The following is a 13859-nucleotide window of genomic DNA, read 5'->3' on the forward strand; positions in this document are numbered from 1 at the left end:
CTTGTAGCTTGGCTCTATGTTGGCTTTCCAGTTAGATCTCTTCTTATTCCACCATCACCTTTCATCCCTTATCTGGTTGAAACTGGGACGAGCGTTTTCCTATCTCCAGTAGAAACAAATATTCGAGTAGAAACAAATGCAGTTCGAATCATGTGAAGTGCAAGACCTTACGTAAAGTTCTGCAGCTTTTTCACGCTTCTGGCTTCTTAGGGCTTCAGCAACTCCCAGATTAAATGCTGCTATTTTTTGGTTCTGCTCTCTGTTCACCAAGGCTCTTAGCTGTCATAGGAAAGATAACAGAAAGTCAATACAAATTTCCAAAACTTCCAGCAACAAAGGGTAAATTATTTGGGCAGGCAATAAAATTCTTCCCCCACTCAGCTAAACAGCCTTCTCCCTAATGCGTTAACATTCACAAGCACAGCAACGTCCTCTCGAGTGATAGCGTCGTGTGGATTGGTCCATGAGGACTATACCATATAACTTTTGATTAATAGGTAAATGGCCTCTTCCGTTTCTCACCATGGCCGTCGTCACACGGGCATCTCTTCCGTTAAATTTACAGCATATAGCGTCCTACCTGTTATCGGCACAGTAACGTTTCTTTGGGTCACCTAATGGCTCTTCGCGCCACCAGCTGTCCACACCGAAGCACTCTGTTCTGTTCTCTCTAACCGCCCAGAAACAGCTCCTCCCTCCTTTTTTTTTATTATTCTGACGTTTAATTCCGCTATAACGGAATAACAGCATATAAACATTCCGTTAGAGCAAAACATTACGACCCTTTTGTTTTTCCAACTTTGAAATTATATAAATAGCCCTTTGCCTGCAGAAAACTCCCTGTCTGACGTGATCCCCATCGCTGAAGACTCTGCCATGGCGATTGAGTCCTTTTTACTTCAGCAGAAAGTTTGCATTGTGTTATGGCGTTATGGCATTATAAGGACATAATAAAATTAAAAAAAGGGGAGTCGCAGGAAGAAATGGATTCTGGGATTGAAGGGAGGGCATAGGACGTTGCGAGGCGAAATGCATCGATGTGAGGCATTCACACTGAGGCACAAAATAGCGCAACTATCAAGCACAAAGCAGAAGAGAGAAAATCGCTACAGTGTTGGAATAAGGTGGGTGTTTGCCGGGATATAGCGCCATTTTAGCGCTAAATAAAAGCCCGTGTGACGACGGCCCATATATGCAGCTTTCAGTTCTTGGTTGTATTTCTTTAGTGCATTTGTTGGTGCCAGAGATGGTAAGGTTACAAAATACAAAAACAGAGATCCCTCCAAATGAAACTAGAACAAAAAGTGGGAACCCACAATTGGAGGGAAAATATAAATAACCCAATAGGAAAAAAAATAGAATTTAATGAATAGTAAAGTGGCTAGTGCTCTAATAAGTAAATTTAACAAGTATGAATAAATATATCATAAATACAGACTATTCCTATAAACAAGATGTAAACAACAAAAAGATAGTTTTGTATAACCACCAGGCAGAAATGCTTAAAGCTGCACAGTGCCAAAAATACAGTTTATAAATACTTCAGAGTGACGTAGTTTTTTCTTTTTTCTTTGTATAGGTGCAGTTGGAAAAAACTATCCTTTTGTTGTTTATATCTTGTTTATAGGAATAGTCTGTATTTACGATATATTTATTCATACTTGTTAACTTGCTTAACTTACTAGAGCACTAGCCACTTTACTATTCATTAAATTCTTTTAAAAAAAATTCTGTTGTGTTATTTATATTTTCCTTCCTATTGTGGGTTCCCACTTTTTGTTCTAGAGATAGTAAGGCTGGCAATTGCTGGTGCCCAGACCCTTTAAAATGCCCACTAATAGACCCAATGCCCCCACCTATCTATCGAGAACCTTTAGATCTTCCTCCAAAGGTACTTCTTCCACTGACATTAACCGAGAGGACAGAATATAGATTGTAGGTAGCTGTGTAGAATGGTGAAAGGAATATCTAGCATTTTTATCCCATCCGTTCTTCCTCAGGATGACGTACATGGTGGCCCTACCCTCATATTACCCTCACAATTGAAGCTTGGTCATCCAGATACTAATCGAACGTGCAAACATTACACCACACTGGCTGGCTGTGTTGCTTGGCCTGCGATGGTGCATTCATACAAGTGAGCCATCACGAGAAGCTGCCATCATCAAATGAAGAATGTGCACGTGTGAATCAGGCCTAAGTACAAAAGCATTCCATGTCTTGTCCTTCACCGCCCACAAAAAAAATCTGCTAAAAACAAGTCCTCTTACCTGCTGCTTCCGAAGGGCGTCATGGTCTTTTAGGGTTAGGTACTGTGCAAGTACCCTGTCCTCCTCTTTCTCTTTCCTCCTCTTCTCTTCATTCAAGTAAAGGGGGACACTCCTTTGAGCACGTTGCATGCACAGGTAGCACATTTCCTGGAAGCACATGGCACGTAAGATCCAGAGTTGGTGCAGACTATGGAAACTAACTTGGATATTGGCTAGGATTGGCCCTACCATTAAGGAAGAATAACTGTCTACACCAGAAGTGACAAATTTAGGATTAATGTTAAAAGTTGCCAGTTTGGTTTTTCTTATGGTATTTTTCTGATGAATGAGCCAGTGTGGATTTGGGAGCACAATGTGGATTTTTTGACAGAGGCATCAAAATATTTAGAGTCATCTATGGTTATTGTACTCTACTTAGACAAGGGCATACACAGCCAGGAAATGCAACTAGGGCTGTTTCCAGACGGCTTACCGGCCCCAGCAACGTCGCACCACGATGCGGGGAAAACGCGAAATATGAGGAAGAAAGGAAGAGTTCAGGTCAGAGAAAGTTAGTACGTAATCTACAAAAGGACTGATTTCTTATAAATTGCCTGGATTCTCATGGCCTGAACTAAAAACCTGGCTAAAATGAGTTAAATTTTCCACTCTTGTTTACACAAATTCATGAACAGCATATATTTTATAAAGCTGATGCAATGACAGATTACAGTGTTTTTGAAGAGAAGTCTTCTAGCCTTTACAAACCAACAAACAAACAAACAAACCTGAACTTTAAAAGATCTCAAATTCCAGCTATGTGGCCATGGGAGCCTGTTGCAGCAAACATGTCTTGTGGCACCTTAAAAGACTAACTTTGTGCACCATAAACACACATTTGCTAGTCTTGGAAATGCCACTGGTTACTTTGCAGTTTGGAAAGAATGGACCACCTCTGGAGGCTGAAACACCTTTCCAATGCAAACTTGCAAAGTCCCGTTTCCCCATCAGCATGGAAGAGGCAAATGTGATCTTGCAAAAGGCTTATTACAGGCATCTTTAGAAACACCATTTAGACACTGTTGTGTTCAGGCCTAGGGTCTTTTAATATCAAACCAGCTTCTGTTTCGCCTTTTCATAATCTAGCTCTGAGGGTCAGGAAGAGGGATGCCATTTGCTCCCCTTGACACCTCTCCTTCTGATGTATGGGGAAACTGACAACTTGGGAATAAATTATTGTGGTGCTGTTATAACTATTTGGCGTCATCATAAAAACCAGAGACCTGTGAGATGAGGCCTATGTGACAGAAGAACCAACTAGCCATGGCAGGCTACGAAAGAGGCTGGATTTAAGGGAGTGAACTCTCTCCCCTCTAGGGAAAGAGAGGGTACAAAAAGCCCCGGCAGCCATTTAGCTATGCTGCTCTGGTGAGATCTTGGAGTCCCAGGTCGGAAGGTCTGACAAATGGGGTTTGCTTTCTCCTCCAGGCATGTGACGCCCATCTCCAGCAGGTGATAAATAAAATACTCTGTGGTAATCCACAAAGTGACAGACAATAGCAACTGCCAGGGCTCATTTCGAGAGGGAACGTGCAGAAACGCAGTTCCAGCAGTTCCCCAAAGAGGTCACATGTCAGGTGGCCCTGCCCACCTGACTCTCAGCCATTTTGGGCCCATTTTGTCCTGGGTTGCTACCAAAACAGCCCGGATCGGGCCTCTGAAGGGTGGTGGATCACTCTCCTGCTCAGCAGCGGCCTGATCCTGCCCATTTTGGGCCCCTTTTCGGCCATTTTCAGCCCCTTTTGGCCATTTTGGGCCCAATTTCGGCCCTGAATGGCCAGGATTGGGTCCAAAACAGCCAGGATAGGTGATGTCAAGGGGTGTGGCATATGCCAATCAGTTATGCCAATGACACGTGTCCGGTGATGCCAAGGGGCATGGCATATGCTGATGAGTTATGCTAATGAGTTCCTCCAGCTCTTTTTCTACGAAATGACCCCTGGGAACTGCTCTTATTTTCTTTTGTAGCTGCAAACCTTTTACGCAAAATCTATTTTTCTTAAGTTGTGTGCTCTTTATATTTTGTAGTCTTTAGTAGTTCAATAAAGACCTTCCTTGGTTAAGAAAAATTGTGTCAATCCTCACCTAAGTGCCTATGCCTGGTCATGTGCTAGAACTCTGCACACCTTCAGAGGCAAAGCAGCTTTCCCCAAAGCCTGGTGGATGGAAAGTCTGTTTTAGTTGGGGCTGTGTTGGCCCTACTAGGAGAAACTGGCAGGTCAGAGGGAGGGAAGAATACACAGATGCACACCTTGATCCATAACAGACACATATTAGTGTAGCATCAGAAAAAGCCACCTTTCAGTCTTTGTACCGTACATTATTTGGAGCAGTTAAAACAATCTGCCTGTCAAAAATTGCCTAATGCAGAGTAGCTGTTTTTGTCACACTGACCAGCAAAACAGCTCCCCTAATTTAGACTTATGTTGCCCAAATGTACATATATCTAGTATCAACATCCTAAAACAAAAGCGATGAAACATTTTGATTGTTTTCATAAAAAGAAACAGAGAGCAATGTGCAAGCCTTCCAGTTCTCCAGAACTCTTCATCAGGCTATTGACACCAGCACCATTTTACTCAGCGTACCAACACAAGAATGTTCACAAGAATCTTCCTCCTGTGGGGCAAGTTCTCTCCTGCACTTTTTCTTGGGGGCCCAGCCCCTGCCAACATGAGACAGGGGCAGATTGGGGCAGAAACACAACAGAGGCATCCCAACTGTAACCACACAATCCCACAAAGGCATCAATTGCATAAACCAACTGCATAAACCAATGATTACTGGTTAGCAGTTCTTCAAGCAGAACCTTAAATCTGTCAATCATGCCTATTGAATACTGCGCCTGGAGCTCAAATAATTAGCCAGAGTGATTTAGCTCAGCAACGTACTTTATTAACCAGCACAACAACAACTCAGAACTGAAGAAGATCAACCCCACTATTTTTATACTTAAAACCCGCCTTAGAATTACCCAACATCCAGGATACCTTCATTTGCATAACTATATACAATATAACAATTGTTACTTAAACGTGATTGGCCTTTATTAAGCAATGGCCATTGGCTGTTATGTACCAATCAGGTTTGAGGTAAGGAGCCCTTTCTTTGTTCATATTTCTGGTCAATACACTACAATGCCAACCCATTTTCTGGATGCTGTGATTACACAAGTCACAGTGGCCACACACACAGCCCCCAGAGAATACCCACTGCTTCTTACCACCAGTGTCACAGTATGCAAGGGCAAGCCTAGTGTAGGACTTGGGTTTCCATTCTCTAGGTGGTGTTGAAGATCTCCCGGAGTCACAAGTGATTTCCAGGCCACAGAGATCAGTTCCCCTAGAGAAAATGGCTGCTTTGGAGGGTGAACTCTATGGCATTATACTCTGCTGAGGTCACTCCCTCCCCAAATGTTGCCCTCTCCAGGCTCCCCCCCCTAAATCTCCAGCAATTTCCCATCCTGGAGATGGCAACCTTATGCAGAACCCACACATTCCTTGGAGCCCATATGTGGGGTCTGCCAGCTGTGCAAATCAGTGTACAGGTACACAACACAATCTGAATTCTTCTAAAACAGGTGCCACCAAACTTCGTCTTTAATAGGAGCCACTTCTAAGTAATGAAAAATATCCTGAGCTACTTCCTCCCCCCTGCCCTGGCATATTGGTCAGTCCTAGAAATATAGATAAAAACAAAATCAAGGACAATGGTGCTAGAAAAGGGAAAAATCTTTTTTATTACTCGGTTAAAAAATTCCTTAAGTGTTTTGCCAAATTGGCTTCTCCCACGGACTCGGAAGTCTTTCAGTGTTCCTTCAAGAGGAGTACAAGAGTGGAAATACATGTTGCGAATTACCTGGAGATGCTCAAGTGCAGGATTTTATGAGTGGTCCTCAATTTGCATGCAGCTGTTCTTGCTCAGCGCACGTGCATGCCGCTTTCACAGGAGCTCCCTTTGTGTGATTGTATCTGCAAGTGTGTCCGGAGAGCAGAGCACCAATTCAGCTCTGTTTTCACTGCAAGAACAAGTACTGTAGGCTCCTTTGACTTGCCGATTCGCTTTAAGATGTGAGAAAGTATCAAGATCTGTGGTGGCGGAAACTGGAATACTTTTAGCAGTTGAGGAGGTACTGATACCGAACGCGTGAATGTATTCACGTGGAGAAAAGTGTGACTGTGCGAGCGAGTGCGTTGAAAGTTGGAGGGGAGCTACACATGAAATGAGGTTCATTTGAGCATCCCTAGGTAGTTAGTAATGTGTATTTCCAGCCCAAGATAAATAGCAGTTACTAATTAAGGGACCCTTTTAATACAATATAGCCCTTTATTTTTTCCCTGTCCTGGAAATAGACCACAGACTAAGGAGAACACCAGAAATGAAGTTATCAGCTAAGCACCTTATGAAATAAAAGCTTTTCTTTAAAAATCACACCTAGAGCACAACTACTACTGAGGAATTACACAACCTGAAGGTTGACACTGAAGGAATTCAAATTGCTAAAGATTTTCTCTTCCTTGGCTCAATCATCATCCAAAAGGGAGACTGCCTCCTTTAACATGTCGTGGTAATACTTATGTTTTCAAGTCAGTTCTATTTTCAGATTTCTGGCTGATTCCAGAGTTCTATAACATAATACATCCTATTGCAGTGATCACTGGATGTCCCATCCTGTTCAGCCCCGGCGCCAGGGTTTCTGGCGCTGGAGGCTAGCCTCGCGCGTGTGCCTTGCCTGCGCGTGCCCCGAACTGCATGATGACATCATCACATGATGACATCATCATGCAGTGCCGCCAGCGGGTGGCTGGGGCGGAGCGAGGAGGTCACCCGCACGCAGCACGCCGCCCCGGCCACCTGTAGTCCCTGACCCGTGGCTGCTGCGCCTGCCCAGGGGCGGGTGGCGGCGGCGGCGGTGGCAGCAACGTGGGGCTTGCAGGATGCACGCCTCCGCCCCTGGCGCCCCCTCTGGCGCCCCCTCTGGCGCCCCCTCCAGTCCCGCGGCGCCCGCAGCCCCCGTCTCATCACCTCAACGGTAGCGCCAGCCCTGATCCTGTTGATTGTATTGACTTACTCTGTGTAATCTGCCTTGACTCCCAGAGAGAAAGATGGACTACAAATAAATAAATAAATCAGAAGGAGAGTGTGATTTGGAAGGATAGCCATGAAGGGACTGGAAAAGTGTAAGGAAGTTTGACTGGAGACCCAGATCAAGATAATACATACCGTGGTATTCCCCGTTACTATGTATGCATATGGGGGATTGGACAAAAAACCCTGATTCTTTTGAAATGTGGTGCTGGAGGAAAGTTTTACGGATACCATGGATGGCTAAAAAGCCAAATAAGTGGGTTCTAGATCAAATCAAGACTGAAATCTCCTTAGAAGCTAAACTGACTAAACTGAGGATATTGTACTTTGGTCACACTGTTAGAAGACAAGACTCACTGGAAAAGACAACAATGCTAGGAAAAGTGGATTGATTGATTAGATTTATACCCGCCCTCCCTACAAGCAGGCCCAGGGTGAGTCACGACATTATAATCACAAAATACAGGAGTATAAATACATAAGCATATATAAAACAGCACAATAAATACATCATAAAATCCAATATAAACATACAAAAAATTATAAGATACAAAGATTACTCCAAGATATGGCAGTCAGTATACAACTCCAACAAATCACTGAGGGGTTAGACACACAATGATTCGCTGAGATCTAACTAGAAGGAGCGGAGGAGTCAGAAGAGAACTGAACAGAGCAGGACTGTTGGCCTGCGCCTCAACCATCACCATGAGCCACGTGGAACAGTTCTGTTTTACAGGCCCAGCGGACTGTAACAAATCTTGCAGGACCCGGGTCTCTACGGAGAGAGCATTCCACCTGGCCGGTGCCAGAGCCGAAAAGGCCCAGGTACTTGTCAAGGCCAGGTGAACATCCTTAGGGCCCAGAATCACCAGCAGATGTTGATCTGCTGAACATAATGCCCTCCAGGAAACATATGGTGAGAGATGCTCCTGCAGATATGTTGGCCCCAGTCTGCTAAGGGCTTTAAACGTTAGGACCAGAACCTTGACCTTGATCCGAAACTCAACCTGGAGCCAATGCAACCAGTGCAGTGCAGGTTGTATATGTTGAAGGCAGTAGGAAAAGAGGAAGACCCAACATGAGATGGATTGACTCAGTTAAGGAAGCCACGACCTTCAGTTTGCAAGATCTGAACAAGGCTGTTGATGATAGGACCGTTTTGGAGGTCATTAATTCACAGGGTCGCCATAAGTCAGAAGCAACTTGATGGCACATAACACAGAGAGCAGAACATTTTGCAATCTTTTCCTGGGTCTTCTAGAAGCTATACAAGCTACTCTGCAGGGCAAGGGACTACCTACAGCCCAATAGAAGGTCATCCTCACAGTCATCGATATCCACACATACATTGCTTGAAAATGAAGAAGAACTACGTATTTATACCTGTCCTGCCCTACCATGATCTTGACAAAGCCGAGCTGGAGTCCTGGGTCGCGGAGCAGGAATTTGGGCAAGGCTAGCTTCTTGCTCTGTCTTCGGATTGGAAACAGGTGCTATTGGCCTAGGAAACACGAATTGTGATCAGTATGAGTATCTGGGCCTCCAAGATATCCACAAGGTCTGACACTGCAACATATCAACAGAGACAGAAGTTGTTCAGGCTTCCGAGCAAAGCCTGAAAAGGGGGTTGCATACCTGGATAAGAAAGGATCATTGTCCTCCTAAAACAACAGAAATAAGCCTGTGTGGATGGCTAAAGCAATGTGGATTTCAATTACCTTACTCAGAATGTGGACAAGGGTAAGTGGGCAGAGTTGGTGCAAGGTGAAGGCCCATAGGCTCAGTGGTAGATCACCATAAATTAAAAAAAATAAAAATTAAGCAGAGACAGACAATGGCAGACCACCTCTGTTCATCTATTACCTTGTAAATTCTAGGGGGTCACCATAAGTTAGCTGGGACTTGATAGCACTTTACACATACCTTGTTATTTCCCTTCTCCCTAAAATGCATTGCACTCTTCAGATGGAAATACTTTGTACATGCCCAGAGGCATGCACAAGTTTTGCACGCACAAGATTCAGTCCCTAGCATTTCTAGTTTTTTTGGCGGGGGGGGGGTGTTGATTTTTTGGATGATGCTATTATTGGTGCTTTTTATTGATTTGTTTAAATTTTTATTTGAAAAGAAAAAGACAATAAACAATTACATAAAGAAACAAACAGAATATATAACAGCACATTTAAGCTACAAAATATTACTCCTCTCCATCTCCTTTCTTACTTATACTCAAGATTTTATATTCAACATTATACTCAACATTTTAAAATATTAATTTTCTAATTGGTCTGCTTCCATAATAATTATTCTTAGTTTTTCTTAATTTCCACCTACATAAAAAAGTCTTTCCATTTTTCCTGAAATTCTAAGATTGGTCTGTTATGCATATAGGAAGTTAATTTAGCCACAGACCTAGAATTTTTAGTTGAAAGTACCTCAGGGACTGGGAAACACCCCTTTGCCTTAGCCCAGTGAATTCCTGCCAGTCTTCCAGGGAGAGATGAAACATTGTCACGCATGGGCCAAGGGACACCGCTTAAGTTGGTGGTGTGTCAGAAAGCTTTCTGCTACAGTGTGGCTCAAAAAAAAAAAGCGGGGCATATAGTTTCTTTCACTGATTGAGTGATTGAGAGAGCGGTAGCCGACCAACTCCAGACCTTCTTGGATAACTCTAATGCTCTGGACCCTTTCCAGTCAGGCTTCAGACCAGGGCATGGGACAGAGACAGCACTAGTAGCATTAGTGGATGATCGCCGTCTGAATATGGACGAGGGCCATGCCTCCTTACTGCTTCTATTGGATCTGTCTGCAGCCTTTGATACGATAGACCATGCCGTCCTGTTCAGGCGTTTAGAAACAGAAGTGGGCATCAAAGGATATGCCCTGGACTGGTTTAAATAGTTTCTCATGGAACGGACTCAAAGGGTCGCTGTCGGAGATCAGCTATCTCCAGAATGGGAGTAGGGATAGGGTCTCAGGTGCTTCACTAACAAGCTGGGGATCATAGATGTCATCACCATTTCTGCCTCATATATTATCTGCTGCTTTAAATATGTACTCCTATGTACAAACATAGGAGTACATATTTAAAGCAGCAGATAATATATGAACCATCGCTCTATGCTGTCTAATGTTAGTCCTAGAATCTATTATGTTTTGCTTCAGTATCTCTACTGTGTCTTGGATCCTTGCTTTCTCAGTGAGAAAGGCGGACTATAAATGACGTAAATAAAAAAAATTACGAGGAGGCACCAAGGTCAACACCGACTCTGCTACCATCATAAGAGATGGTTTTGAATTTCAGGGCAGGGTTTGCAACGCATGTAAGAATGAACAAGTGCTAGACTATTATGTGCCCCTGGTTAACATATGCCTCCAATACAGTTTGGAAATCCATCCATCTCGATCTGATCTGCCTGTGAAATGTGCCTAACGCTGCACTCAGTTGCTAAAACAGATGACGCAATATACTTGGAGGGGGCAGCTGTGATGGTGGAGCAAATTGTCTGTTCAGCAGTGTCAGGGAGCTTCCATACTCTATTGATACTATGCCTATGATGATGTGGACTCGGCATGTCAGATTTGCATAATCTGCTACATTACTACAACTAATTCCGAAATCAGCAATACACAAGAAAGGCAGGGGTGGCCAAACTGCGGCTCAGGAGCCACACGTGACTCTTCTAGACATATTGTGTGGCTCCCAGTGGTCTCTGAGTATTGCCATGGTCATACATTTTATTTTAGTTGAGTTTATTTCCCTTCCTCCCTTTCCTTCTTTCCTTCTTTCTTTCCATGTCTTTCCCTCCCTTTTCCGTTTTTCCTTCCTTCCTACTTTCCATGTCTTTCATATTTTCAGTAAAAATGTTGGGGTTGCCAGGTCTGACTCAGAAAATACCTGGGGACTTTGGGGGTGAAGCCTAGCAAGGATTGTCACTTCCAAGTCAAAGGTCAGGTGATGGATCTCCCCAAGCTCCACCCCTTCTGATGATGTCATACTGTACCAAAACTCCACCCTTTCCTGTGATGTCACTTTCAGGACACTCCCCCAAACCCACCTCTTCATCTGGAGTCACTTCAATGCATCATGTCTTGCGGCTCTCAAACATCTGATGTTTATCCTAGGTGGCTCTTACATTAAGCAAGTTTGGCCACCCCTGCTCTAAGGCTAGCTAGGGGCCAAATCATTCACATGGCCATTTGGCTTAGAAAGGTACAACTCTGCTTAGGAACGCACTGTTAAAATGTTTGTTTTATTTATTGTTTTTCAAAACCTTTTTTAAAAGTATTAACAGTGTCTACTGCTGGTTTAAAATGTGTGTATGAGTTGCTGCACTACCAAAACTTCGCCTCTCTGGCCATTTACGAGACTAAAAGAACAGAAAGAAAACAAAACGGGTAGTCCTTGTTATTCACCCTCACCTGGATGGCCCAGGCTAGCCTGGTTTTATCAGATCTCAGAAGCTAAGCAGGGCCGGCTGGCCCTGGTTAGTACTTCAATGAGAGACCACCATGAAAGTCTAGAGTGACTAAGCAGAGGCAGGCAATGGCAGCCAACCTCTATTCATCTCTTGCCTTGAAAATTCTAGGGGGTCACCATAAGTTAGCTGGGACTTGATAGCACTTTACAAACACCTTGTTATTTCCCTTTCCCCTAAAATGCATTGCACTCTTCAGATTGGAGCACTTTGTACCTGCCCAGAGGCATTTCCCTAACACACCTAAGGATATTCAATCATATTGAAATCAATGGGACAAATGCCCTATTGGTATCAAGTGAATTTAAGGGCAATTTAGAGTAGAACTACACATCATTTTCAGGATCTTTTTTCAGGTCACTTTTTGTTTTTTAAAGAATGCAGCTTCCTGGGCTGTATATCAGGAGAAGAGCTATTTAATCCTGTCCCCTGTTCGTTTTTCATCTGCAAATCAGCACACACAAGTTGCTTTTACTTGCATTTAGGATCGTGATTTTCAGTGAGAGAAGGGAAAGGCGAAAAGATAAACAGCACAACAAATACAAGGATGCGTTCAGCTTCAACGCCCCGTCACCTGAAGAAAATTCAACCCCATGATATCAGGCCAAGAACTTGTCCTCACTCAGGAAGCAGAGAATGCTTAAGGGTATTATCTCAACAGAGAGAACACCAAGTGGTGAGCAGCAGTAATTCTATCTGCTAGTTTATCTTTGCCGTTTCTATCGTGGATGCCGTTAGGATAAGCTTCCCTCAAATGAGGATGCCTCTAGGTTAACTCAGAACCATCCCCAAAGATGAGGTCTTTGGATTATCTCCTCCAATTTCCCCTCAGCCCTACACAAAGGGACCCTTCCTATTCAAAAGAGAAGGTGCTACTCTGTGGTGTAATTGTACACAATTGAATTCTCTGGCCATGTTTGTCAGCACCCTCCCAAACAGCAACGGCTGGCGTCCGGCTCCACCTCTGGCTGAGCACTTAAAACATTGTAAAAGCCATTTAGGAGAGAAGACAGTGACAGCTGCTTGTCATCAAGAGGAAGGATCGAGTTCGCTTGAATGGAGAAAGCAGATCTCGTACCGCTTGAATTAATTTTGTTGTGCAGCTATCACGACAGAACTTACAAAGGGCAAGCTGTAATGTGAGGGGAAGGACAGATGTAATGTGAGGGAGACAGAAGCACATTGTGTTCTTCTGCAGAATGGAAGGCTTTGGAAAATTCTCCCCTTCTCAGCATCAAACTGCAAACACCCCTGGCCAGAATGAGAAATGAGAATGAGAGACAGACAGACAGACAGACAGACAGAGGGGAACCAAGCAGATGCTGTACTAGTGAGCCACACCCTTTCCCAAAACTATCTATGCAGATTAGCTGTTCTCAAGGTCTCAGACAGGTGCCGGAGATTGAACCTGGAACCTTCCCCATGTCGGTCAGATGCTCTACCACTGAGCCATTGCTCCAGCAGACAAATGTATATTGGGAGAGGGATGTGTCAGGGAGCACAGCAGCACTAATTCTGTCTAGTCTCTGCCGCCGCATCAACTGGTGTGAAGTAGCAGGTCAACAATAGCCCAGGGAATTGGGACCTCAGTTCTGCTGAAATGTGGTTGTGTTATATTCCTTTATTTGGGGTGGAAGATTATCCTCGGAGTTACATCTAGTGCTGTAGATGAATCCGATGGGTTAGACCAGAGAAACGTTTACAGATGATCTCACCTTGGAGGGGCTGTTTTAACAAGGTTCTTTTCAAACTCGTCCGTCAAACTGACCCCCGTTACTTTGGCTGGGGAAATGGCTTGGCGGCAGAGAAGGCGCTTTGGTGAAAGATGTTCTGTGCAAACAAGAGCAGAGGTTTTGTGAGAATTCCACACGGCAACAGCAAACAACCAAGACATTAAGCTTAGTCAAGAAGAGTAGCCAAGATCTAAACCAGAACTTGTTTAAAAAGCTATGCAATAAGAGAGCTGCAAGCAGGCCTTTTA

General features: G+C 43.9%; 1 protein-coding gene across 1 annotated transcript in view; it reads right to left on the reverse strand.

The window, feature by feature from the left end:
* The window catches only part of CCDC81 (coiled-coil domain containing 81), a 41575-nt gene that overhangs the window by 14218 nt on the left and 13498 nt on the right, over positions 1-13859 (reverse strand). Inside the window, exons 7-10 of the mRNA XM_054973943.1 lie at positions 13594-13708; positions 8784-8901; positions 2271-2417; positions 172-279 (exon numbers count right to left, since the gene is read on the reverse strand). Of these exons, the coding sequence (XP_054829918.1) occupies positions 172-279; positions 2271-2417; positions 8784-8901; positions 13594-13708 (488 nt within the window). The remainder of the gene's footprint in view (positions 1-171; positions 280-2270; positions 2418-8783; positions 8902-13593; positions 13709-13859) is intronic.

The sequence above is a fragment of the Eublepharis macularius genome, chromosome 3, assembly GCF_028583425.1.
Source record: "Eublepharis macularius isolate TG4126 chromosome 3, MPM_Emac_v1.0, whole genome shotgun sequence".
NCBI classification, from domain to species: Eukaryota; Metazoa; Chordata; class Lepidosauria; order Squamata; family Eublepharidae; genus Eublepharis; species Eublepharis macularius.